The sequence below is a fragment of the Amblyomma mixtum genome, unplaced genomic scaffold (genome assembly GCF_055824585.1).
Source record: "Amblyomma mixtum isolate Tamu unplaced genomic scaffold, ASM5582458v1 scaffold_19, whole genome shotgun sequence".
NCBI lineage: Eukaryota > Metazoa > Arthropoda > Arachnida > Ixodida > Ixodidae > Amblyomma > Amblyomma mixtum.
Window position 1 is genome coordinate 975,075 of NW_028317716.1, and position 24,568 is coordinate 999,642.

Consider the following 24,568-nt stretch of genomic DNA (forward strand, 5'->3'; position numbering starts at 1 on the left):
GTATTCCTGCTTTCTTTAGGATGAAATGTCACGTTTCAGTGCCTGATAGTCTTTCATATTGTGCGGTGAGGTGTGCTTCTATCATTTCCGCGAAGGTGTTATGAATTCCTAACTGTAATAGTTTTTCATTTGGAGTATGACGAGGGAGGTTGAGCACAATTTTGTATGACTGTCTAATTAGAGAATCCAGGTCGTCTCTTTCTCTTACTGTGAGGGTGACGTATGGTGTAGTGTAGTTGACTCTGCTAAGAACGAAGGCTTGTATTAGTCTCCTGGTCTCGGCTTCTTTAACTCCTCCTCGCCTATTCGCGATGCGTCTGATGAGGAAGGAGATTTGGTTGACATTGTTTCTCAGTTTCTTAATTAACGTGTCGTTTTTTTGGTTTGACTGTATCAGCATTCCTAAGATTCTTAGTGTTTCCACTTCTGGGATGGCTGCCCCTTCCGCGTAGATTTTGATCTCAGGCGCTTTACTTTTCCTTTGACGCTTTGGGTGTAGGATGGGGACTTCAGATTTTTGGGGGTAACACGCCAGTCCTGCGGCTTGTGCCTCCTCTACTACTACATCTGCCGCTTGTTGTAGCGTATCTTGTATCGTGGCGATACTCACCTTGATGGTCCAAAGGGTGATATCATCCGCGCACAAAGAGTGTTCTAGGTCTGGGATTTTTGGTGGTGGTGGTGAAAGACATTAATGGGCAATTAAATTTTTACAGAAAGGTGATTGGGGTAGGACCCTATTGGCCCTTTCCCCTCACAATACTAGGTGGAGCCCCTATTCCGGGGCCCCATTGGCAAGCAACGCCGCCCGCGTCCGTTGAACCAAGGCCTTTTGGCTCTTTAGATCTTGACAGCCGAGCAGGGCCGCCTCCCAGTCCTCTCTGGTGGGGTTGGGTTTGGGGGGCATAGATGGGTTAGATTGACACGCCCAAACCATGTGGAAGGTGTCAGACACCTCCCCACAGAACTGGCACGTGCCATCAAAGGATGTATTGAAATGTTTAAGCACCGCCGGGCACAGTACAGTGTTAGTGAGAATTTTGATGAGGAGGCGCTCGTCAGCGCGATCCAGACCCTTACAAGGGGCCGGGTAGCGCCGGTGCTCCTCCTTGTAGTAATCGGTGATTTGTTTGAATGTAATGGCCATATTGTCTGATTGGGAGTACCCTTCCAAGGACAGGGAGATAGCCCGGGGAGAGAGTGCGCGGGCGGCCTGATCGGCCTGTTCGTTTCCCTGGAGTCCCTGGTGAGCGGGAGCCCAAATCAGGTTGCGTGGAGTTGGATCTTCAGATCGACAGCTATATTCCAGTATGCGCCAGGCAAGCGGGGGAGCCCAGCCCAACTCGTAGTTCCGACAGGCGCCTCGCGAGTCGGTGATGATGTGTTTTGACTTGGGATTCGTGAGAGCCAGAGCAATGGCAATCTCCTCCGCGTGTGTTGCGCTGTAGGCTTTGAAAGTGAGCCCGTTAACTGTGTTTGTGTTGTGTACGACTGCGGCCGTGTACCACCCCCCGTGGTGTGGGCCGGCAACGTCTACGTAATACACATGTTCTTGGTTACCATAGTATCGCGCCAACGCTTCCGCGCGCGCCTGGCGACGACCGCTATGGTCTTCTCTGGACATGTTGCTTGGAAGGGGTCGGACCCGGAGGGCGCGTCTCCAGGGTTCTGGCACTCTCTCCCTTTCCTCAATGTGGCAGTCGTGTTTGATGTGTAGCCGGTCTAAGAAGCGGCGACCGGACGTGGTCTTTGCAAGACGCGTGTATTGGTTGACTAAGTGGGCTTCTCGAAGCTCCCGGAATGTGTTCACCACGCCCAAGGCCAGAAGTCTCTGGTTGGACGTGGTGACCGGGAGATCGAGATCTCGCTTGATGACTTTCCGCAGGATGACCTCCAGTTGGTCATCATCGTGTTTGCGCAGGTGCAAGTGGGGAGTTGAGTAGAGGATTCTACTCGTTACGAAAGCATGGGCAAGCCGCAGTGCATCCTTGCTTCGTAATCCGCCCCGCTTGTTGGAGACCCGGCGGACCATTCGGCCCACCTGGTCTCCCACCGTGCGAAGTTTGGCTAGGGTGGTGTCGACTCTGCGTTGGTGGTGTATGAAGAGGCCAAGGACGCGGATCTCCTTGGCCTCCCGGATCGGTCCCGAGGGGAGACTGATGCGAAGCGGTGTTGTGTCCCGAGGGGAGGGACGTAAGTGCACCAATTCTGATTTAGCTGGGGCGCACTGGAGTCCGCAGTAGGCCGCGTAGTCGTCGACTAGGGTCGCCGCTGCTTGCAGGCAGGACTCAATGTGGCCCAGGTTACCTTGCGTGGCCCAGATTGTAATGTCATCCGCATAAAGAGTGTGATGTATCCCGGGCAGAGAAGACAATTTGGAGGGAAGATGAAGCATTGCCAAATTGAAGAGGAGGGGAGACAGGACCGCGCCTTGAGGTGTTCCCCTCGAGCCGATGGTGTATGGGCCGTGTTCCGCATCTTGTATGCGTATGTAGGCTTGACGGTCTGTAAGAAATTGTTTTATGTAGTTGAATGTTTTGTGGCCACAGTTGGTGTTACTGAGGTGGTCCAGGATTACTTCGTGTTTGAGGTTGTCGAATGCGCCTTTAAGATCTAAGGCCAGGACCACCTTGTCGTTGTGGGGACATTCGACAGGATCTAAGATGTCGTGGTGAAGTTGCAGAAGTATATCCTGTGCTGACTTGTGAGGGCGAAAACCGAACATGGTGTCCGCGAAAGTGTGCTGTGTTTCGTGAAAATCGGAGAGTCTGTCGCGCACCATCGTCTCCATCAGCTTGCCGACACAAGACGTGAGGGAGATGGGGCGAAGGTTCTCCACATCAATAGGTTTACCGGCCTTCGGAATAAAGGTCACGAGAGCCGATTTCCACTCGAGAGGGAGAGGAGTCTCTCCGTCCCAAATGCTATTGATGTATTTGAGGAGCGCGGCGTAGGCTGCGTCGGGAAGGTTGGCCAAGAGCTTGACCGTAACCTTGTCGCGCCCGGGTGCAGTGCCCCGCTTCATTTTGCTTAAGGCTGCCCGGAGGTCGTGGAGTTGGAAAGGCTTGTCCAGCTCCATGTTCTCTTCGCCTGCATACGAGAACGCTGCCTGCCGGGGTTCCTTAGTGGTGCACAGGTATCGATCCCTGAGCGTGTGCGCTAGCTGTTTTGTCGTTCCTGTAAAGTTGTGCAAGGCCCTATGTAATTGTCGTTGGGTTTCCGTGCGTGTTTGTGTTGGATCGACGAGAGCGCGGAACAGGCGCCACGTGTTGCGGCCAGACATCTGGCGAGCAGCCGCGTTGCACCGGTCCACCCAGTTAGTGTCGGCTAGCTGAGTAGCATATTCCGCTGCCTGTTGTGTGAGTTCGAGGATGCGGTTCTTTAGGCGTCTGTTATGTTTCTGTTTCTTCCATCGCTTCGTGAGGCTGCGACGGGCCTCCCAAAGGTGGAGAAGGTGGTTGTCCACGTCTGTTTGTGTTTCTGTGAGCTGTATCTGCTTATCGTGTTGTGTGAGTGTAGACGTGAGCGATCTGTTCCAGGCGTCGTATCCCGACTGGAGGGGGTCTACGATAGGTAGAGAGGTGCGGAGAGTCGTCCAGTCAGGGATACCAGCTTGTTTTAGTGGGCGTTTCAGGGGACGCATGTAAATGGTTGTGTTGATTATACAGTGATCACTACCTAGAGTGTCCTCTGTATTCAGCCAGTCGGCATGGCGTATGTTGCGTGTGAATGTGAGGTCCGGGCAAGTATCTCGTTGAATGGAATTGCCGACACGTGTTGGGCATGCGGGGTCAGTGTGCAGGGTGAGTCCAAGTGTGGAAAGAAGTTCCGCAAGCTTCCTCCCACGCCTGTCCTCCCGGGGGTATCCCCATAGCCTGCTCGGGGCGTTGAAATCGCCGACGATTAGGAGGGGATCCCTACCCGCCACCTGCATAGCTTGAGAGAAAATTTCATTGAACGTGACGTTCTTAAGTTTCGGTGGGCAGTAAATATTTAGAATGTGTACAGGTGGGTCAGACCGCTTTAGGGGCAGCACTGAAACCATCGTGTATGGGAAAGACGGTGTTGTGGGAAGTGTGACCTCCTGCGCAGTGTATCGCTTGTGAACAAGTATACATGTCTGCGGGTTGTGTTGAAATGTAGTGTAGTTTGTGAGTTTGGTACCGGCGCCGGGTTCCTGAAGGGCAACCACGGTGACGAGGAACTCAAGGTTCTCAAGAAAGAGGCGGAGATGAGTCCGCTTCTTGTGGCTCTTGAGACCCCGGCAGTTCCACTGCGTTAGTGTAAGCGGCTGAGTTGTTCTTGCTCGCGACTTAGGGTTGGGGGCCATGGTCGGAGGCGGAAGGTGGGGTCACGTTGTTAAGACTCCCCAGTCCGCTAGTGCCCGGCGCAGACGTGCAGGAGTCTTCCGAAAAGTCAGTCATCGGGAATAGCTCTATTGAATTTTTAGGGGCGGTTAGCGTCCCTGATGGGTCCTACGCGTTTGAGGACGCGCGGATTGTCTTTTATCCATTTTTGGATAATCTGCGTTACGGCTTGTGTCACCTGTGCGATGACACTCTCCACCTGACGCGCGATGGTATCATGGATAATTTTGGGGAGGTCAGCCAATTGTGTTTCAATTGCGGTCACCCGGGTCTCCATGGCCGCGGCGCGACTCTCCACAGGAGGAGGGATCGACCTGTCTGTTATGTTTTCTGCCTCGTCGCTCGACGCGGGCGGAGTATGGAATTGGGATTTGAGCGAGTTAAGCTCACTGGCTAGTTTTTCGTTTTGAGCTCGCAAGAGGGCGAGCTCGCGCTTGAGTTCCTGCGTCTCGGCGGTGCTGGTGGGGGAGGAGGGGAAGGAGAGGAGGCGACCCTCGCCCAGCTGCCTACCTTGGGTTGGTTGCAGGCAGCGCCGCCAGATGAAGCGCTGAGAGCTGGGAACTCCACTGCTCCGGGTGGTGGTGTTGCCGTTGCTGTCTTGGCAGGGGAGTGTATGTGCCATTTTGATTAGGGTTATATTGAATGAGAAGAGGGAGAGGACCGATCCTTGCGGCGTTCCTCTGTCTCCTAAACTGAAGGTGTCGGATTTGATTGCGACAATTTGAATTTTAGCCGTTCTATCGGAGAGAAAGTCCTTGATGTAATTAAACGCACCTTCGCCCACATTCAACGGTGAAAGAGATTCAAGGATTGCTGTGTGTTTGACGTTATCAAACGCTTTTGTTAAATCTAGAGCTAGGATTGCCCTGGTGCTCCTTTCTTGCTCTTGAGATAGGACTTCGTTTGCTAGTCTGAGCATCGTGTCCTGTGTTTATAAATATGGTCTAAAGCCAATCATAGTGTGTGGATATAAATTTTCTTTGTGCATGTGAGACTGGAGTCTGTCTAGTATGACGTGCTCTGTCAGTTTTCGTATGCAAGATGTAAGCGATATAGGCCTGAGGTTTTCGAGCGCGAGCTTTTTGCCCGGTTTTGGGATGAATTTATCGATGGCATGTTTCCAAGCCGCTGGGAGTTTTCCCTCCCTCCAACACTCGTTCGCAAAATCCGTGAGGGCTGTGATGAAAGCGTCGTCTAGGTTTCTGAGTGCCGTATTGATAATGCCTTCTTCTCCCGGGGCGGATGTCGTGCGTATCTTATGGAGGGCTGCTCTTATTTCCGCTATTGTTATGACAGCGTCCAGAAGGGGGTTAGTTTGGTTTGTTTGGTTTGTTGGGGTTTAACGTCTCAAAGCGACTGAGGCTATGAGAGACGCCTAGGGAAGGGCTCCGGAAATTTCGACCACCTGGGGTTCTTTATCGTGCACTGACATCGCACTGCACACGGGCCTCTAGACTTTCGCCTTGAAGAAATTCAGCCGCCGCGGCCGGGACCGAACCTACGTCTTTCGGGTCAGCAGCCGAGCGCCGTAGCCACTCAGGCACCGCGGCGGGGCCCAGGAGGGGGTTAGGTTGTCCTTTATAAGCTGGTAGTGATTGCGTCTCGGGTTGTGCAGAAGTATTTCTGCTGTAGCGTGTTGATAATGTCTTGATCCGTGCCTGGGTCCATGTTTAAAATTTTGGTGATTTTCCTTTGAGGCGTAGCTTTGTTTGATTCCGGATCAAGGAGATGCCGCAGAAGATTCCACGTCTCTCTCGTGCCTAGATTGCCAATTACATTTTAGCAGATATGGTCCCATTGCTGCCTTGCGATTTCTGCGGAGTGGTGTTGAATTTTTGCTGTGAGTGTGAGTATCTTGTTTCTAAACTTTTTGTTGTATTTTTGTTTAAGCCATCTTTTTTCTAGGCTTTGCCTTGCCTCCCACATGTGTGTAAGTCTGCTGTCAATTGCATTTACGCCTAGGTCAAGTACTAGTTCTTTAGTGGCCTTTCCCACATCTGATAGGAGGGTTTGTGTCCACTGTTCTAGGTCTGTGATCGGTTCCTGATTTTGGTCGGGGATCGTCCTATGTTTGTCCCAGTCGGTGATCTTGTTTTTTCTGGGTTGGGGTTTGAGATTGGCAATGGCGATTCTATATGCTATGATATATTGGTCACTTTCCAGATTTTGTCTGGTGTTGCTCCAGCCTAGGTCTGGGAGATTTTTGCCTATCGTGAGGTCCGGGCACGTGTCCCTGCTCACGCTGTTGCCTATCCTGGTAGGTTGCATGGGATTCGTGTATTGGGTTAGCCCTCTTTCGTGGATAAAATCAATTAGGGCCGTGCCTTTCTTAGATATAGTTGCGTGTCCCCATTGCACGTGTTGAGCGTTGAAGTCGCCCACAATTAGGGTTGGGTTTTGCCCTGCAATTTGTAGGGTTTTCAGTATAGCGGCTTTCGCTGGTCCCGCCTGCGCTCTCGGGTGTCTGTATGCGTTCAGTATGAACAGAGAAGAGGAGTTTCTTTTGCTGGGTAAAATTTCGATTAATATACAGTCGAGCTCTACGTTTTCAATTTTGTGGTTAACCACGGTAAGGTTTCTCTGTACCATCGTAGTGGTTAAAGGTTGTTCTGTGATGTGACATGGCAGAACTGCCCGGTACCGTGGCAGTTTTAGTCGAGATATTCTGGGTTCTTGGATCGCTATTACGTCAGGTTTTTCGGATTGCGATTGAATATGTAACTGCAGATCTGCTTTTTTGTTGCGCATAGAACTGCAGTTCCACTGCCAAATTGTTATGGCTTTAGGATTGGCCATTTTGCTGGGATAGATCGATTGGCGCCCCTTGAGCTTACGGTGGAAGCCGACGTAAAATTTCCTGTAAAATGGTGTCGATCACCCCGAACTTGTGATTTACGTCCTGTATGTGTTGTTAGAGTCTTTCTGTTCAATAGTCAACTGTTTGTGTTACGTTATCGAGTTTCTGACTGTGCTCTTCCACTTTTTGTTCGAGTTTTGGGACTCTATCCTCCAATGAGAGATTTCTAACATCAGCTACTGCTCGTTTTTTGCGAGGTGTTTCTTCCTTGCTTACTACGCTACTGGGGTTTCGACTGTTGCGGACACAGTAGTTTCCATTTCTGTAACTTCCTGCATGTCAAGTGGTTTTGGTGGAGGGTCCTTAGATTTGGCGGGTGCTTTTAGTTTATTGTTTTCCAGTTCTAAGAGTTTGATGCGGTCCGTAAGTATTTGAATGTGGTGGAGTGCCTGATCGAGTTTAGACTGTAATAACTGCAGCTCCATCCCCTTTCCGTGAGAGGCCACTCCCGCCCAGCTCACCTGTTTCGGTACGGGGCTCTGCGTCCGGTGCTGGTGCCGCTGTCACCTCCACTGCGGCTGCTGCTGCGTCCGCTGGGGCTGCTGCTGCGTCCACTGCGGCTGCGGCTGCATCCACTGCGGCTGCTACTGCGTCCGCTGTCCAGGGGCGGGAAGGAGCTCGAGCGGTCCTTTCTTTGGGTGGATGTTGAGTCGTCGCTGGTCTGGGATTTTGATCTTGATTGGTGCTCCGACGTTTTAGTGTGGGGTCGTAGAAATCTTTTCTTGCAGCTGCTATCGCCTGTGCGGTGCCCTTCTCCGCAGACTATGCAGACTGGGTCGCAGATTTCTTCTTTGAGGTGCTGGTTGCCGCAGTACGAGCACCGTTTTTGCGGTGGCTCAGGACATACATCTCTTCTGTGTCCGACTCTTCTGCAGTTCGTGCACGCGCCTACTTTTGGGATGAAGGGGTAGACCGGATACAGGACGCCGAAGTATATGATGCTATCTGGCAATTCGTCCGCGTCGAAGTGGAGCAGGAGGGACTTTGATGTTCTTCCCATGGTTCGTGCTTGGACTATTTCAGGGTTTCTTTTGCGAAGTTCTGTCATCATTTCTTGCTGCGTTTCGCCATCGTAAGCCCGGTAGATGATGCCCTGCAAGGCCTTGTCCGGAGTAGCGATGTACGACGTCATGATGATGTCTTTGCCTTCCATCTTGATTTGTTTGACTGCTACGTAACGTAGTGCGTTTGCCTGCACCGGCGTCGATATGGTGAACACATTCTTTGTACAGTTCGTTCTGGATTGGTCTTTGTCAGCCTCGGTCGCGGTAATGCCGCTAGCTGATGCGATAGCTTGCCTGATGGATTTCTCGGTGTAGCGCGTGATGTCTACGCCACCCGTTGGTCTGTAGATTATCTTATAGTCTTCCTCCGGTAGTCGTGGAAGCGGTTTCTTAGGATGGAGTGGAGGGAGAGGTTGCGCCTTCGACTTTTCAGTGTGCTGATTTGGCTGCTGAGCTGTTAATGACACAGTTTGGGGTCCTGATTACGATAAGACACAATCTTTTACCAATCGGGCGTTTCGAATTCGTCTGCAGAGGCGTTCGTCCCTGCTACGACGTACTCCATGACTGCCGCCGTGGCGTTCGCGCCGCGCCAGGCCTGGCGTTCGGGTAAGCTAGGGCGCCGGAGCGACGCTGGTTTAGACAGTCGGAGCTCGGTGGCCCGAGCTCCAATTTGCTTAAATGAGGTCTTGAAAGGTGCCGTATAGACGCACGCTTCTTGTCCGTGTGTCGGAGGGGAATTATCCCGGGTTTTTTTCTTGCAGAAGGGGCTCGAACGCGGAGCCCATACGAAGCACATGCGCCTCTTTTGGCCCTCTAGCGGAAAAAAAAACTGCATGGTTACTAGCCAAAGTACAATTGGCCTCGTTTGAAATTCGCGCATTGTGACGTGTCACGACCGCTTCGACCAATTGAAAAGCGTGACATTTGATAATGAAATCTTTATTTGCCATCAAATACAGATGGGGGGATTGTAGAAAAAAAGCTGTCCTTGGACAGCTTGACGGGTCCACAATCCCTTATTTTGGCAGAGTGGCGGCATCACGTGACATATTCTTGATATGCAAACATATAGATACATTTTTAATATGATACAGACTTAGTACTCGTAAACGAAAACAACAGAAAACAACAAAAAGAATAGAAAACAACAGCGGAACTCACTTCTACAAATCCAAACGAAAACAACAGCAAGGCTAGACAACATTACACAGAAACCAAATACATCTGCCGGAGGTCCTTGTAAGTTGCCGTGAAAAGGTCAAAGCGGACAGAATTATAATAATTCAAGAGCGTTGGTATTGTGTACTTAAGGCACTGTTTCCCGTAACTTGAACGTGACATTGGTACTGACCAATCCTCGAAGTGTCTTGTAACGTAACTTGGAGTTCTGTCCTGTAATTGGGATAGGTTACGTATATTGTTGATATTCCTGTGGATTTCTTGTTTATACACATGGCTTAAGCGATATCTATATAGATTGTGAGCTGGAATTACACCAGAGTTGCTAAAGAAAGTTGAGGTGGAAGCAGTATAAGAAGCATTATATGTGTGTCGGAGATACTTTTTCTGTAACAGGTGGATGTGTTCTATATTAGTGGATGTTGTGTTTCCCCATACTAGTTGACAATAGTTCAAGTGTGACTGAAAGAGTGAGTGATAAAGCAAACGTTTGATGTGTGTGGGAAGGATATACCTTAAACGACCTATTACACCAGTTATTTGACTTATTTTGCTTAGAACATGCTTGACGTGATTATCCCAGGACATATTTGCGGAAAAGGTGACACCCAGACATTTGAAATTCTCGACTAAAGCGATGCATCGTGAGTTTATTATAATATCTTGATGCGGAGGTATGTGCTTGTTCTTCGGCCTGAATATAATCGCTTTTGTTTTGCTTTCATTTACCTTCATTGCATTTACTCTCGACCATTCCTCTAAGGATTTCATTGCACTGTTACATTGTTCAACAAGAAGATTAATATCATTGCCAGCAAAAAAAATACTAGTGTCATCTGCATAGATAATATATTTTGCTTTAGGGTTAATAGTGACGATATCATTCAGATAGAGATTAAAAAGTAAAGGTCCTAAAATACTTCCCTGCGGCACTCCACAATTAACAGCTTTAGCTTTCGATGTAAAGGCACCTATTTTCACAACTTGAGTTCTATTGGATAGGTAGGATTTCATAAGAGCTAGTGCCTGTCCTCGTATTCCATACTTACTTAATTTTTCCAGCAAAATATTATGGTTAACTAAATCGAAGGCTTTAGAAAAGTCCACGAAAATGCCAACAACTATTGCTTTGTTTTCAAACGCCGTTAATATATATTCTTTCTGCTCTAGCAACGCTAATTCAACTGATTTGTTTTTACGGAAACCAAACTGGTGTGGTGTTAACAGATTATGTTTTTCAATGAAATTTGCCATCCTCGAATACAAGACTTTTTCAAACAGCTTTGAAAAGATCGGTAAAATAGATACCGGCCTGTAATTTCCCAGCTCATTACAATCTCCTTTTTTGTACAGAACAGTAACTTTTGCGCAGTGCATTCTCGCTGGGAAAGTTGCTGATTCTAAACACATGTTAAAAATGTGGGTGAGGATGGGGGCAATAATATCAGCTACATGTTTGATTGGGCGTACTTGAAAACCATCGATGTCACAACTGCTAGAGTTCTTTAAGGCTTGTATAACGGACATGATTTCATCCACTGTTACGGGCTGAAGGTATATTGTGTTGTTAATATAAGTGGAAACATATTTGCTAGCATGAGAGGATATAGAGGAAGCAGGAGCGATACTAGTGAAAAAATTGTTAAAAGCATCAGCTAGTTCTGCACCAGATAATTCTTTTCCATCAACTTGTAATTTCAATGAAGGCTTATGCGAGTGACCACGGTTAAGGATGGTGTTCAACCTCGACCATAACAGACTGTTTTGACGGCACTCAATATCCAACAAAGATGAATAATATGCTGCTCGTGCATTTCTCAACTTCTTTGTTAGCTTATTACGATACTTTTTAAATTGGACAAGATCATCTGCTGATCGCGTATGAAGGAAATGTTGATATAGCTTGTCCCTAGTTTTCATTTCACTCCGTAATTCAGGTGTAAGCCATGGTTTGCGTGTTCTTTTACTTTTTTTGCGTGTTCTTGACGGGAAACTCTTGTGGTATAGTTGGGTCAGTATATCCATAAACTTATCGTACGCTTCACTGGCATTTGTGAGATTACCGATCGTGTCCCATTCCACTGACAACAGGGCGTCACGAAAGGAATTCAGTGTTGTGTCTGTTATTTACTGGTGGGGATTTTTTTATTATTGACCTGCTTGATTCTGCACACAAGAACACTGGCAAATGATCGCTGATAGAACATGACAAAACTCCAGATTTAACATTCGGCCCCAAGGAATTGGTAAAATAAATAAATCCAGAGTGGACTGGCCTTCAGGTGTAATCCTGGTTGGTGTGTCAATTAAGTTAGCAAAACCATTCGATAATATGAACATATTGAAAGCATTTCATGATGATGGACTGTTCACACTAAATGTCGACGTTGAAATCTCCACCAGCTATTAGAGGTTTAGAGTTATGATTTTGAAGCACATAAGCCAGGAACTGATCATAGAACTGCAGAAACGCAGGCAAATCACCATTCGGTGGTCGATAGCACACAGAAAATACATGTCTAGCAGTGCACAGGGTCAGCATTTCATAGTCTGGTGAAAGCACTGTGTAAGAATCAATGATTTGACATTCTACATCATTTGTGATCAGCAATGACACTCCGCCCCCTCGAGAGTCCGACCGGTTTAGATAGTGGGTATTATAATCAGGCAACCTAAAAACATCACATTCATTAGTGCTCCATGTCTCTGTTAACATAATAACCGAAAATTGAAAAGAGAAACCAGTAAATAACTCCTCCAGGGATGACACCTTATTTCTGACACAACGCGTGTTCATGTGGATACATTTTAAGGGAGATGCGGGAAATGTTGCGACAATTTCATCTACATCATCAGGCAAGTAAAAATCAACTTCGTTATGCATCCTTCTATTGTTGAAAAAAAAACAAAAAAAAACGCACCCTTTAAAGGTCGTCCAGCTCTCCCTTATCCCTGACGTGAATTGCATTAGCTCCTTCAGCCTTTCGAACAAGGACCTTGCCGTTCACGTACCAAACAAACTTATAGCCTTTTTCTTTTGCTGCTTCCTTTACCGACCTTAGAAGGTCCCTGTTATGCCGAGTCAAGTTTTCTTGAAAGGAAATTGCAGGGGTTTCATTCCTCAGGGCGTTTTTTTTCTTAAGCCATGTGTCTCTGGTTCCCTGCTTTGTGAAACGGACAAGAATTCCCGGCACGTTGTCTTGCCTAGCGGGCAGTCGATGCACGGCTGCAACATCAGCCTCTTCAAGCTGAGGTATCTGGAGTTTATCAGCTACCTCATTTAGACAGCATATGAGTTTTTCACCCTCCACAACAGGGATTCCATGGACCTCAAGGTTCAGTCGCCTACTTCGGAACTCAAGGTCGTTAACCTGACGTTGAAGTTCGGATTCAACGGCTGCATGCGCTGTCTCTCTTTCCTCCAGTTCTGCCACTCTTTTTCTTAACCCTTTGATTTCAGTATCTTGATTAGCAATCTTTTCTTGAAATTCATCGAATTTCTGCGACAGAAATTCATCGAATTTCTGTCGGCAACTGCTGCTTACAACGATGAGACATTAAAGGCTTTCGCCTTAAAAGCCCGTAAATATTGGGCCGACCTCAGTTCACTGCAGATTGACAAGCACATCGTTTGCAAAGCCTGCCAGTCGAGTATTGCCCAAGAAGGTTCTGAACAGTTTGCATAATAATTCAAAAGCATGTTATCTTTTCCACAAAAACCCATATCGTTACAACATAAAACATTTCTTATTGTAGAGACGGCGTTGTTGTCAAAAGGTTGTGTTCTTATCCTGGTGATTGCGTTTCGCGCTCTAAACAGTCGAAGGAAATTTACTGCATTGCTAAATTCATCAGGTGGTGCCCCCTTTTGTGTGGCAGCACCCCTTCATTCAATCTTTCTTCATTTTTAGGACACCTTGATGGACATCTTTATGAGTTTTTCTCTGTTTTCTCGATCGGTATATCAGGGCACATATAAAAAGGGTACAGGCGCGTAAGTAGGTTCTTCATCTTTGTTTTACATAAGAGTGCTCTTTCTGCCCAAACAGCTAAGCATACAAGCACTCCTAGACATTAGTTGAAAATTTCTGAGCATTGACATGTTGCCTACTTTCTGCAAAAACAATAAGAAAGGAGTAATAATTATTTAGTTTCTTGTTGAAATGTAGGAAAGAAGAGAAGGAAGCACAGTATAGAATTGGCACAATGCTCAGGCTGGCCATGAGACCGACATGTAAGCCAGCCAGATTTAAAAGAACGTCTTCCTGGGCAAGTTGCTAACTTCATTTTTGGCTACAGGTGCGAAAAAAGACACAACACAAGACAGAAAGACGGGACGAAGCGCCACTCACAACTGATTTATTCGAAGAAGACATCCAGAAATATATGCCGTCTTACATGCAAGGAATACTGTAATCTTCAAAGTTGATATGATACCGAACGGGCGAAAAAATTGCTCTCAGCCTTGTACAAAGATATGGATGTGTCGCTGACGCACATGCTTCCGTTTTTTGCCATAAAAAAGCTTCGATTAGTTCCGTAGCTTTTGTGTCTTTGCTTTTTGACAGATAGGGAACTGATCGAAGACATTTTTTAATTGTAAAAAAAGTTAGCATGTGCGTCATCGACACATCCTTATCTTTGTACAAGGCTGAGCGCAACTTTTTCACCCGTTCGCTATCATATTAACTATGAAGATGACAGTATTCCTTGCATGTAAGATGGCATATATTTGTGCATGTTTTCTTTGAATAAATCAGTTGTGAGTGTCGCTTCGTCCCGTTTTTCTGTCTTGTGTTCTGTCTTTTTTCGCGCCTGTAACCAAAAATCAGCCAGATTTAAGCATGGCGACGCAGAGTTTTGCCTTTTAAATTTTCTCCTTACATGTAGTGCTTCCTCATAAGAACAGTATATTTGTAGAAATAAAATTAATATAAACTGCTAAGTCACATAAACGCATCCTGTGTACGTACAGGTAGTTGTAGCTGGAAATATGTCAGTTTTCAAAAAAGGGTGACTTACACGCCCCAATTTGTTATGTAGTAGTGGGGGTGAAAAACTTTTTTTAATACTGAAAGAGTGTTTGGGGGTCAGAAGACCCCGCTACATGGTCGGTGTCCTTAGTCCAGGAAGCCGCACGACGAGGCCCCGTCTCGCGCTCGCGTTACTGTGAACCCTTTGGGAATCCGGTGTGGAGCAGTTGAGGAGGACAGTCGCCCATGCCTCTCGGGTGGGGGAAGGGGGAAGGTGAGGGTTCTGAGTACATGCCCACAACATGTGAGAGAGATCGCAGATCTCTCCACAGTGCGGGCACAGCCTATCTATGTTCGGATCAAAGTGTTTGGCGATGGCAGGACAGAGAAGAGTTCCTGTCTGCAGGTGCCGCAGAGTTCGCTCCTCCGCCTTACTCAGCCCCTTGGCAGGTGCCGGGTAGAGACGGTGGCTGTCGCAATAATGAATTAAGATTCATGAGCTGGTGAAAGATATGAGTGGTTTATGACCTTCTGAGCCCGGAGAGCTAGGATGAGAAACCCGATGTGTGAGGGCTCGGGCAGCCGCATCAGCGGCCTCATTGCCTCATAGACCCTGGCGGCCAGGAGCCCAGATTATATTTGTGCGAGTTGGATCGGCGGGTGCCAGTCATAGAATTTGGGAAGCAAGAGGTGATGTTTCTCCTGCAATCTAGTGTTCACATGCCTGGCAAGAGTCTGGATAACCGTTCTCGATTTTGGGTCAGCGGCCGCGATATCTATTGCAAGTTCCTCCGCTCGCGTTAAATTTGGCGCTCCAAAAGATAGGCCATCGACATTCATTCCCCGGTGGACCTGAAAGCAGTGTAACATCCCGCGGGCGACAACCCTGTGATGTCCATGTAGTAGACGCCCTCTTTAGATTCGTATTGCCTCTCAAACGTGCGAATCCGCGCTTGATATCGGCCATCATATGAAGTCATGTCCATGTTACGCGGGAGCGGAGCGACCCAGAGCACATGGCGCCACAGCACCGGGATGTTCTCCGTCCCCTCTGGTATGCATGTGTGTTGGATGTGTAAGCGGTTTAGCAGGCGGTGCCCAGGAAGCGCCCGCGAAAGCCGCGTATATTGGTTCACGAGGTTGGCCTCCCGCCGCTCCTGATTGTCGTTTACCTCCCCCAACGCCTTCAGTTTGGCGTTGGAGATAGCCATCGGGAGGTCCAATGCTCGCTTTGTTGCCTTCCCGATGACGGCGTCAATGCGATCGTTTTCTTGTTTGGTGGTCCGCAGGTACGGATTGGCGCAGAGTATCCGGCTGGTAATGAAGTCATGAGCAAGCCGTAGCGCGTCCCTGCCCCGCAGACCACTCCGGTTGTTGGAAACGCGGTCGGTCATGAGCCCTACCTGTTCGCCTATGCGCTTGTGTTTCTCTATTGTAGAGTCTGGCCTAAGCCTGTTATTGATGAACAAACCCAGGATCCGGAGCTCTGCCACTTCTCTGATGAGACCACCCGACAGGGATATGTGTAGAGGCGTGTTGTCCTTGTGATTTACCCTCACATGTAGAAGCTTTGATTTGACGGGATCACATTGGAGACCACAATCGGCAGCATATGGATCGACTATGGAGGCGGCCTGCTGAAGGCGGTCCTCAGCAGAAATCGGATTGCTGAGCAGAAGATTCGATAATTCTGATTTCTTCGGTGCAGAATTTGTGGCATAAGACATAAATTCGCGATAGGTGTCCTTTTCGTGCGGGATATAAAATTCTATATGTTTTGCACATTGCTCTGTCAACACTACGAAAAAATCCAGGTTGCGCTAAAAACATTCTATGAAGTTAAAAACGAGAGCAGCTGGGAGCGTCATCCAGCACCTCCATCAATTACAAAGCGTCGGTTTGTTTGAAGGAACTGGGATGACTGGCGCTGCAGCGAAAACAGTTCGAATCCATCGAGGTCAACCATTCACTCACATAACGGCAGCAATGCTGCTGAAGCTCGTGTATACATCTTCGTTTTTATCACGTATCATCGTTATCTTGTTGACACTTTTTTTTCTAAGTTATTATAATTACTTCCTCGCGCCCATTTCTATACACAGATTGCATCTTCTGCCTCCGTGCAGCATCCTTCTCATTTTTTTTGCTGCGACATCATAATATGGACCGATGTTGTGGTCACGTATTCAACCATCAGCCTAGCTTTCGGCAGGTGCTGGGTTCCATCAATACCGTCGCAGGTTACCTATCGGTTTTCTAAAAGAAATAACATTTCTCTTGCCTGGCGCTTGGCTTTTGTTAAAAGAAGTTACCGGGAAAAGAGGCTTGGTGCAAACCGTTGCGCTTACGGGTCAGTGATCCGTACCGCAGTCAAACAACTTAAATTCACCTCATGCGGGAAAGCCCACTTGTGAAGATTTTTTGAACATCAGGCTGAGAACAGGTGCCTGAGTCCAGAGTCTATTATCACTGACCTGAGTCCGCACGGTGTAATAGAGGTATTATTTACTGCGTACAAAATCAAAGCAGACATGCCGCGTTCGCGATCTCTGCCCTTGAAAGGATGATAGACATCTGGGCTGGTTCCGGCGTCGACATGTGTGAGTGCGCTGGTATTGTGGTGAACTCAGAAGAACCGGCGGATGGAACACTGGCTTTTGTAACACGCCGCTGCTAGCCACTGTTGGAAGCGTTTTCCACGAACCAGCAAACTTTCAACAGCAGACGAGTGCCGGTTCTGTATGGCGAGAGGCACATGCCTGGTTCATAGCGTCGTAAAATATCGTGTTATGCCCCAGCCACGCTAACGCGCCGCTTCTCCCAAGAGCAGCCCTTCGCGGGCTCTCCGTGATTATGGCGCTCACAGATCGGATATGATTGCGCGTTATTAAAACATTGGGGGATATTTGAGTGTCGCCTTTAAGAGACATAAGTGATAGCGTTACCAGGTTCAGTTCGTATTGCTTGCTCAAATATCGAATGCCTTACTATCATACACTTAACTGTTCATTCTGCGTCAATACCTCTGTATAAGGCACTACACCAAATGAGAATAGCTGGGGTGAAGTGCACAGGCGCAGGATAATCACAGGAGGCGAGGCAGTTATTTTCCAGCGCCTGCGCACTGGTCACCCGGTGTTGACATATGCCCCTAGCCGACAGTGCCAACCTATTCTAAAAGTCGCTAGCATCGGCCATGGTGTCCACATTTTAGTTACGCGAAACGCACGAGACTTCAGGGTCTGGAGGGTGTAAGAGGACGTTAGAGTATCGCGTGTGATTTCCGAAAAAAAAATCTTGAGCTGTCCTTTAGCATGGCTCCCTGAATTCAGCTTAATACACTCCCTTTCTTGTCCTGTTTGTCATGGTGCTATTGAAGCATTCATTGATTGGGAAGCAGTCAGTTCTTTTGCGGTGTGCGTCATATCCCGGCAAACTTACGACCGGCACCACGCACAGTGGCCCCGCTTTAAATCACGAAGAATAAAACTCATGTTACAAGGGAAAACTGCCAGTCCTTGGGGAACTCGAACTTTCGGTGCGACACAAAAAAGGGTCCGTACTCTGTCCACTTACTGTGCTTGATTGCTCAGGAACAAGCCTTAGTGGCCGCGATTTGATTGCTACGCTTGACAAGACAGGTGTTCCAATTCAAGACTTTACTGCGCCAAACACCAAAAAGGAAAACGGCCCCGGCGAACACATGGTCGACAGACTGCTGGCCGAGTATGAGGACGCCTTCTCGACAGGAGAGGGGCTGATCAAAAGACCACCAACCAAGCTGAAGCTCAAAGAAACGGCGATGTCTAGTGAGACTGATCGCTCGTGAGATTGATAGGTTAGTGTAGCGTGGTGTCTTACCCCCAGCGCAACATATAGAATGGGCTACGCCCATCGTAGTTGTTTTGAGGAAGGACGGCTCCACAAGGATATGCGCCGACTATAAAGTCGCTCCTAACCTTGCTTGTGATGCGGAGCATTACCCGGCCATGGCCAGTAGTTGAGGATATAAGTTTAATTGAGGGTGAATACGTCAGCACAATAGATTCTCAGGACGCATACAACCAAGTGCCCTTTCACGAAGCGTCACGCGGATTGTCCGTCATCAACACGCACCGCGGACTGTTCCGTAACAACAGACTTCCATTTGGCATAGCTTCTGGTACAGCTATTTTTCAAAGGAAGAGTGACGCAGTACTCGGCGGACTGCCAGGCGTCCAATCATACCATGAAGACGTTAACAATGCAAGAGCGGTGGCTAGTCGGAGCTTCGTACTGATCAAATCGCGCAAAAAGGCACAGAAAGACGAAAACACAAACGGTCAAAGCGCGTACCTTCAACAGAGTTGAAAGTACGCGCTTCGTCCGTGTGTGTTTTCGTCTTTCTGTGCCTTTTAGCGCGTTTTCATCAGCTTGAAGACGTGCTAGTTTCGGAAGGCAAAGGTGATAAGGAAGAGCGATGATGATGATTGTGATAGATGTTCATGGCGCAAGGGCATCTGTGGCCAAAATCGCCATGGCTCAAGGTAGTTTTAGGTATTTTTCTTCTGCACAAGGTGTGGTTCAAGACGAATTTCTAAAGCATTTCACCCTGAATAAGAAGAGCACCAGACCAAGGGAAAGCTTGTGCCCATTGCATCACCGGTGGGTACCCAGCAGCACTTGGGATTGAACCCAGCACCTTCAGCATGCGAAGCGGATGCTCAGACCACTAGGCTACCGCTGTGGTGGTAAGGAAGAACGGTTGGAGAGCACGGGGTAAGCTCAGGGTCGACAAATGCAAGTTCCGACAGCCTTCAGTCACTTACCTTGGTCATCACATCGACCGTCAAGGCCTACACGCTATCGAAAAGAACATAGACATTATATGCAAACCCCCAGCACAAGTAACGTGAACGAGCTGCGTTCGTTCCTTGCTGTGCTCACGTACTACTCCCATTTCTTGCCATATATGTTGACGGTGCTCAGCTTGTTGCACTGGCCGGTGGAAAAAAGAGCCCGTTGGGAGTGCCTACAGCCGCAGCAATAGGGCATTTGAGCGAGCAAAGGAAATCCTGAAGAGCGCACAACTTTTCGTGCATTTCGATCCTAACAAGGAGCTGAAGCTAGATTCTGACCAATTAGATTATGGCGTGGGAGCAGTGTTTACCGTTCAGTAGGAAATGAACACAGAGGAATTGGGTTCCGCTCTAGAACGCTAACAAAAGCTAAGCAAAACTACTACTACCTGAGGCGAGAAGCTTTATCTCTCATCTCTGGCATTTCTCGTTTTCGCGACTATCTTCTAGCTTGTCAATTTAACCTTTTTACTGGCCATCAGCCACTGCTGGGACTGCTAAAGCCTGACCGCAAGGTGCCACCGATAGCCGCCGCACGAATTCAATGGTGGACACTATTCTTGGTTGGCTACCATTACAACCTGCTGTACCTGCGAAACAACTGCTCACAGCAGATGCCGTCAGCAGGCTGCGAGCGCCGATAACGGAATCGATGACCAAGGGTGAGCCGCCGGAGTAAGTCTTTTCATTGAAAACCTTAAAGGAAGGTATAATGACCACCCACGAATATCAGGAGCTGATTGCCAAGGACCCAATGTTAACCAGAATCACGCATTTCATCTTGCACGGTGGCCTCAAACCACAAAAGGACCGGCGCGAGACTTGTTGCCACTTTTGTTTCGAAAGCAACACTGCTGGAGCACACCTCGGCTCGTCGCGTATGCTCGTGGCGGTGAGACTACCAGACCACTTTGAGTCGTCGCTGTCTGGGAACCACTTCAGCTGCGCTCCAACCCGGGTTAGTACCCAAGCTTACCTGGGGGGCATAATCCCTATTGGTGGCTGTGATAGAAACAGCCACCTGCCTATGCAGTGGCCCATCTCTTAACCGCTGCGCCACGAGGGGTATGGGGCAACCAGGCTTCTGTGAATGTAAAAGAGAATGAGCTTCTGCATGTGTGGGAATTACCCCATTACTCTATCGCCTAATACGCTTAAGTCGGAACTTAAGTGCCACCTCCAACTGAAACATGAACACCTGCTTTCGCACGTCTGCTACGTTTTACTACGTTAAAAGCCCACAATTTTTCATCGCAAGCTGGAGCTGTCACTGGCTCACCGTCTAATCTACTGGGGCCACAGAGTGGTGATACCGCATAAAGCTCTGGCAAGGTTGTTGCAGCTGCTACATGAAGCACACCACGGTTCCTCGGCAAAAAAATATGTCGCAAGGTCACTGTTTTGGTGGCCGGGGCTCGACAGGGACATTCAACACTTGTCGGCGCAATGCGGAAGCCGCATGGAAAATCTGCGCATGCCCACTGCAGCCCCACCAGTGAGTTGGCCGAAAACAGTTGAAGCCTGCAGGCCGGACCGGCATTATGATACTAACAGAGATAGATGCCCAAACGAAGTGGATTGAAGTAGTACCCATGAATCACGCGAACACGGCTTCTATAAGCCGCTGCTTAAGGAGCATGTTTTGTCGGTTCAGTGTGCCGCGCACACTCTTTTCCTAAGACGGTACACAATTAAACTCAGGAGATCGACGCATTGTTATCAAGAAATAATATTTTGACGCCCATGAAAAGGCGATACCTATTCTGCATGATCGGCGCTGTTGACAAAGCCGAAGTTGTGCAGAACGAGGTTCTTGGCGTCTCCTGCTCGGCAAGCGGACCCAGCTGTTTTCAATCCTCCGTCCCGGTGTTAATAAACCCCTGGACGTAACATCTTGGTGGAGGTGCTGGGTAAACTGGTTCCCCGAAGACGGATCCTCTGCTGCAACCTCGCCGGAGTCGTCGCATTGTTGGTCTGCCGCCTTCTGTGCTTATGATGTCCCTGGACGGCGACGCTCCGAGGTCTGTGCCCAGCAGGATAAAGCGGCGAAAGTAAGAGCATAGGCCTAAGAAGCTCCGCAGCTCTTTGACAGATTGTGGTGGCTTGAACGACTCGACAGCTGCAGTCTTGGCTGGATGAGGTCTGACACCGTCTTTATCAACGAGGTGTCCAAGCACTAACGCTTGATGCGCACAAAAGCGGCACTTTTTAGAGTTAAGCACAAGGCCAGCTCGGCGCAAACAGTCCAGGACGAGAGCTAGACGTTCGTTGTGCTCACTGAACGTCTTTCCGAAAATTACAATGTCGTCGAGGTAGCACATGCTTATTTCCTATTTCAGACCGCGGAGCATAGTGTCCACAAATCTCTCGAAAGTGGCGGGCGCATTGCAAAGGCCGAATGGCATCACATTAAATTCATAAAGGCCATCAGGTGTAATAAACACCGTTTTTTCTTTGTCCTCGGGATGCATAGTGATTTGGCAATATCCCGACCGAAGATCAACAGAAGAGAAGTAGGAGGCTGAGAAAAGGCAGTCGATGGCATCGTCGATGCGAGGTAGGGGGTATACGTCTTTTGTCGTGGCGGCATTCAGGCGACGGTAATCCACGCAAACACGCCATGACCCATCCTTCTTCCGAACAAGAATTACTGGAGCAGCCCAGGGACTCGACGACTCTTGTATAACACCCTCAATTAACATTTTCTTCACTTGCTCATTGATCAGCTTACGTTCAGACATGGACACTCGGTAGGGCTTTTGCCGGATCGGATGTGAGGCGCCAGTGTCAATCCTGTGAAGGGCCCGAGACGAGGGGATGGAAGGTGGGCCACCGGTTTGTGAAAAGTCAAACACGGTGGCGTGTCGCAGAAGAATGGCCAAGAGAGCACGGCGCTCATTCGTCGAGAGCGAGTAGTCAATCATGCTAAGTAGCTTGGGCTCGTCACAAAACTCTGGGGCTTCCGTGTGCAAGGCGTCGGTAACCAAAGCAACGGACACCTGTGAGGCCTGGCGGCACGACGCAAGCTTCTGGCCTTCAGGGAGAACTACAGATTCTGTAGAACAATTCACTGCCCACAGTTTAGTGCGATCATTAGTGACGGAAACCACGGCATGCGGAACCAAAATATTCTTCTTCATGCAGGTGAGATGGTTAGGTTCCACACTCTCATCAAACACGTCGACAGTGGTAGCGGGACAGGAAACCGGTACGCATACGGCCGAAGAAGGAGGGACGACAGTATCTCGGGTAACAACGAGCACACTCTCTCCAGGGTGAGAGCCTTCCACAAGGCCAGTGGTAAAACATTTGCCGACGCTGAGCTCACCGGTGCGACAATCGACGTTGAAGCCACACATCTGCAAAAAGTCGAGCCCAAGAATCACGTCATGCGTCGATCAGGCGAGCGCTGCCATTTCCGTGCTGAACACTTCAGCACTCAAAGAAATTTTAACTGTACACACGCCGATTGCAGGCAACGGTTCGCCACTCATGCCACAAAACTGGACATTTTTGTCCCACCGAAACAAAACTTCGCGTCCAAGGAGACACTTAAATGCAGCGCTCATAACGGAAACAGTAGCACCGGTATCCACTAAAGCCATTACAGGTACACCATCCACTAGCACATTCACTTTGTTCCGCAACATAACTACAGGCAGGGGTATCACTTCCGGCGGCAGACTTCCAGCGACCTCACCCCCATCGGTCGCGCCAACTAGTTTTCCGGCGGAGGCGAAGAGGAGCGGCGTCGGGGTGATGGAGATCGACGAGTGCGGGAAGCTGGAGGTGGAGTCACGCTTCTATCCGATGCCGGTGAACTATTCCGCATTTGTACAGGCCATCGGTTGTCGACATCATACGGGTAGGACGGGCGCCGAGAAGGTACAGGTTGGTAAACTTGCCGCGGAGGATAGCCTGAGGAGCCTTAACGCAATGGTTGGCGGCGGGGACAAAATCTTGAGATGTGACCGGGCTGACCGCAGCGGTAACATACAAGAGAGGGACCAGGAGCACGTTGAGCCGGCAAGTAGTCTTCGTGCCTAGTATTGGGCCAAATGTTCTCGTCGTATGTGGCCGGCGGATGTTGGTAAAAGCGCGGCCGGTGCTCTGGAGGCGATCGCGGTATGTTGCTCGGCCGCAGCCGTCGGGGCAACCGCTTGGCCCTCAAAGTCCGCTGCGTTAACTGCGGCTGGCGGAGGAGGGCGCGTGGAACACTCAGGAGGGAGCACTGAAGAATTCCGAGTGAGTTCCAGCGACCTGGTCAACTCTTCGCGCACGATCTGGCGGATTGTGGAAGCCAGATCACACGACGATGCTGTGTCTACGGCTGCCACCGTTGTCACACCAGCCAAACGTCCGAATTTCGGCGTGATGCGGCGCATCTTCAATGTCTGAAATGTGCGGCAGTGCTGGATGACGTCAGACACGGACTCGATACTTGTTTTGCGAATGAGAAAATTATAAATGTCTCCTGCAAATCTTTTAAGCAGGTGGCCCACTTTATCCTCTTCAGTCATGCCAGGAGAGTCGACCTTGCATAATTTTATGATTTCTTCAGTGTGCTTTGTACAGGTCTCTCCTGGAAGCTGAGGCCTTTGCCTCAAGCGCTTGTTCACCCCGCTTCTTCTTTGTGACAGAGTCGCCGAAACACTTCTTTAGCTCCTCTACAAAGCGGTCCCATATCGTAAACGAATCCTCGTGGGTGTCGTACCACGTTAGGGCCGTGTCGGTTAGGGAAAAGACGACGTTGGCAAGTCGAGCGGAAGAGTTCCACTTTTTGTAGCGGGCTCACCCGTTGGTAGTGGGTAAGCCGTTCATCCACGCCCTCGCTGGTTGAGCCGGCGAACGGCCGTGGCTCCCGGAAATGCTGCCATGAACTGCTGGGCACAGACCTCGGAGCGTCGCCGTCCAGGGACATCATAACCACAGAAGGCGGCAGACCAACAATGCGACGACTCCGGCGAGGTTGCAGCAGAGGATCCATCTTCGAGGAACCAGTATACCCACCACCTCCCCCAAGATGTTACGTCCAGGGGTTTATTAAGACCGGGACGGGGGATTGAAAACACCTGGGTCCGCTTGCCGAGCACGAGACGCCAAGAACCTAGTTCTCCTCAACTTCGGCTTAGTCAACAGCGCCGACCATGCAGAATAGGTATCGGCTTTTCATGGGCGTCACAATATTGTGCACCTACGTACTGCGTCCTTTCACCCACAATCCAATGGAGCAGCGGGAAGAGCGGTTCGGGCCATGAAGGAGAGATTGCGATAAATGGGAGACGGGCAGCTCGAAGATAACCTCATGCGGTGGTTAGTTGTATCAATTCACTTTATTCACTTTATT

General features: G+C 49.1%; 1 protein-coding gene across 1 annotated transcript in view; it reads left to right on the forward strand.

Annotated features, from left to right (window-relative positions):
• Positions 1 to 24,568, forward strand: part of LOC149324759 (uncharacterized) — a 195,863-nt gene that overhangs the window by 140,930 nt on the left and 30,365 nt on the right. The window contains exon 6 of the mRNA XM_089565290.1: positions 13,322 to 13,404. Coding sequence (XP_089421416.1) covers positions 13,322 to 13,404 — 83 coding nt within the window. The remainder of the gene's footprint in view (positions 1 to 13,321; positions 13,405 to 24,568) is intronic.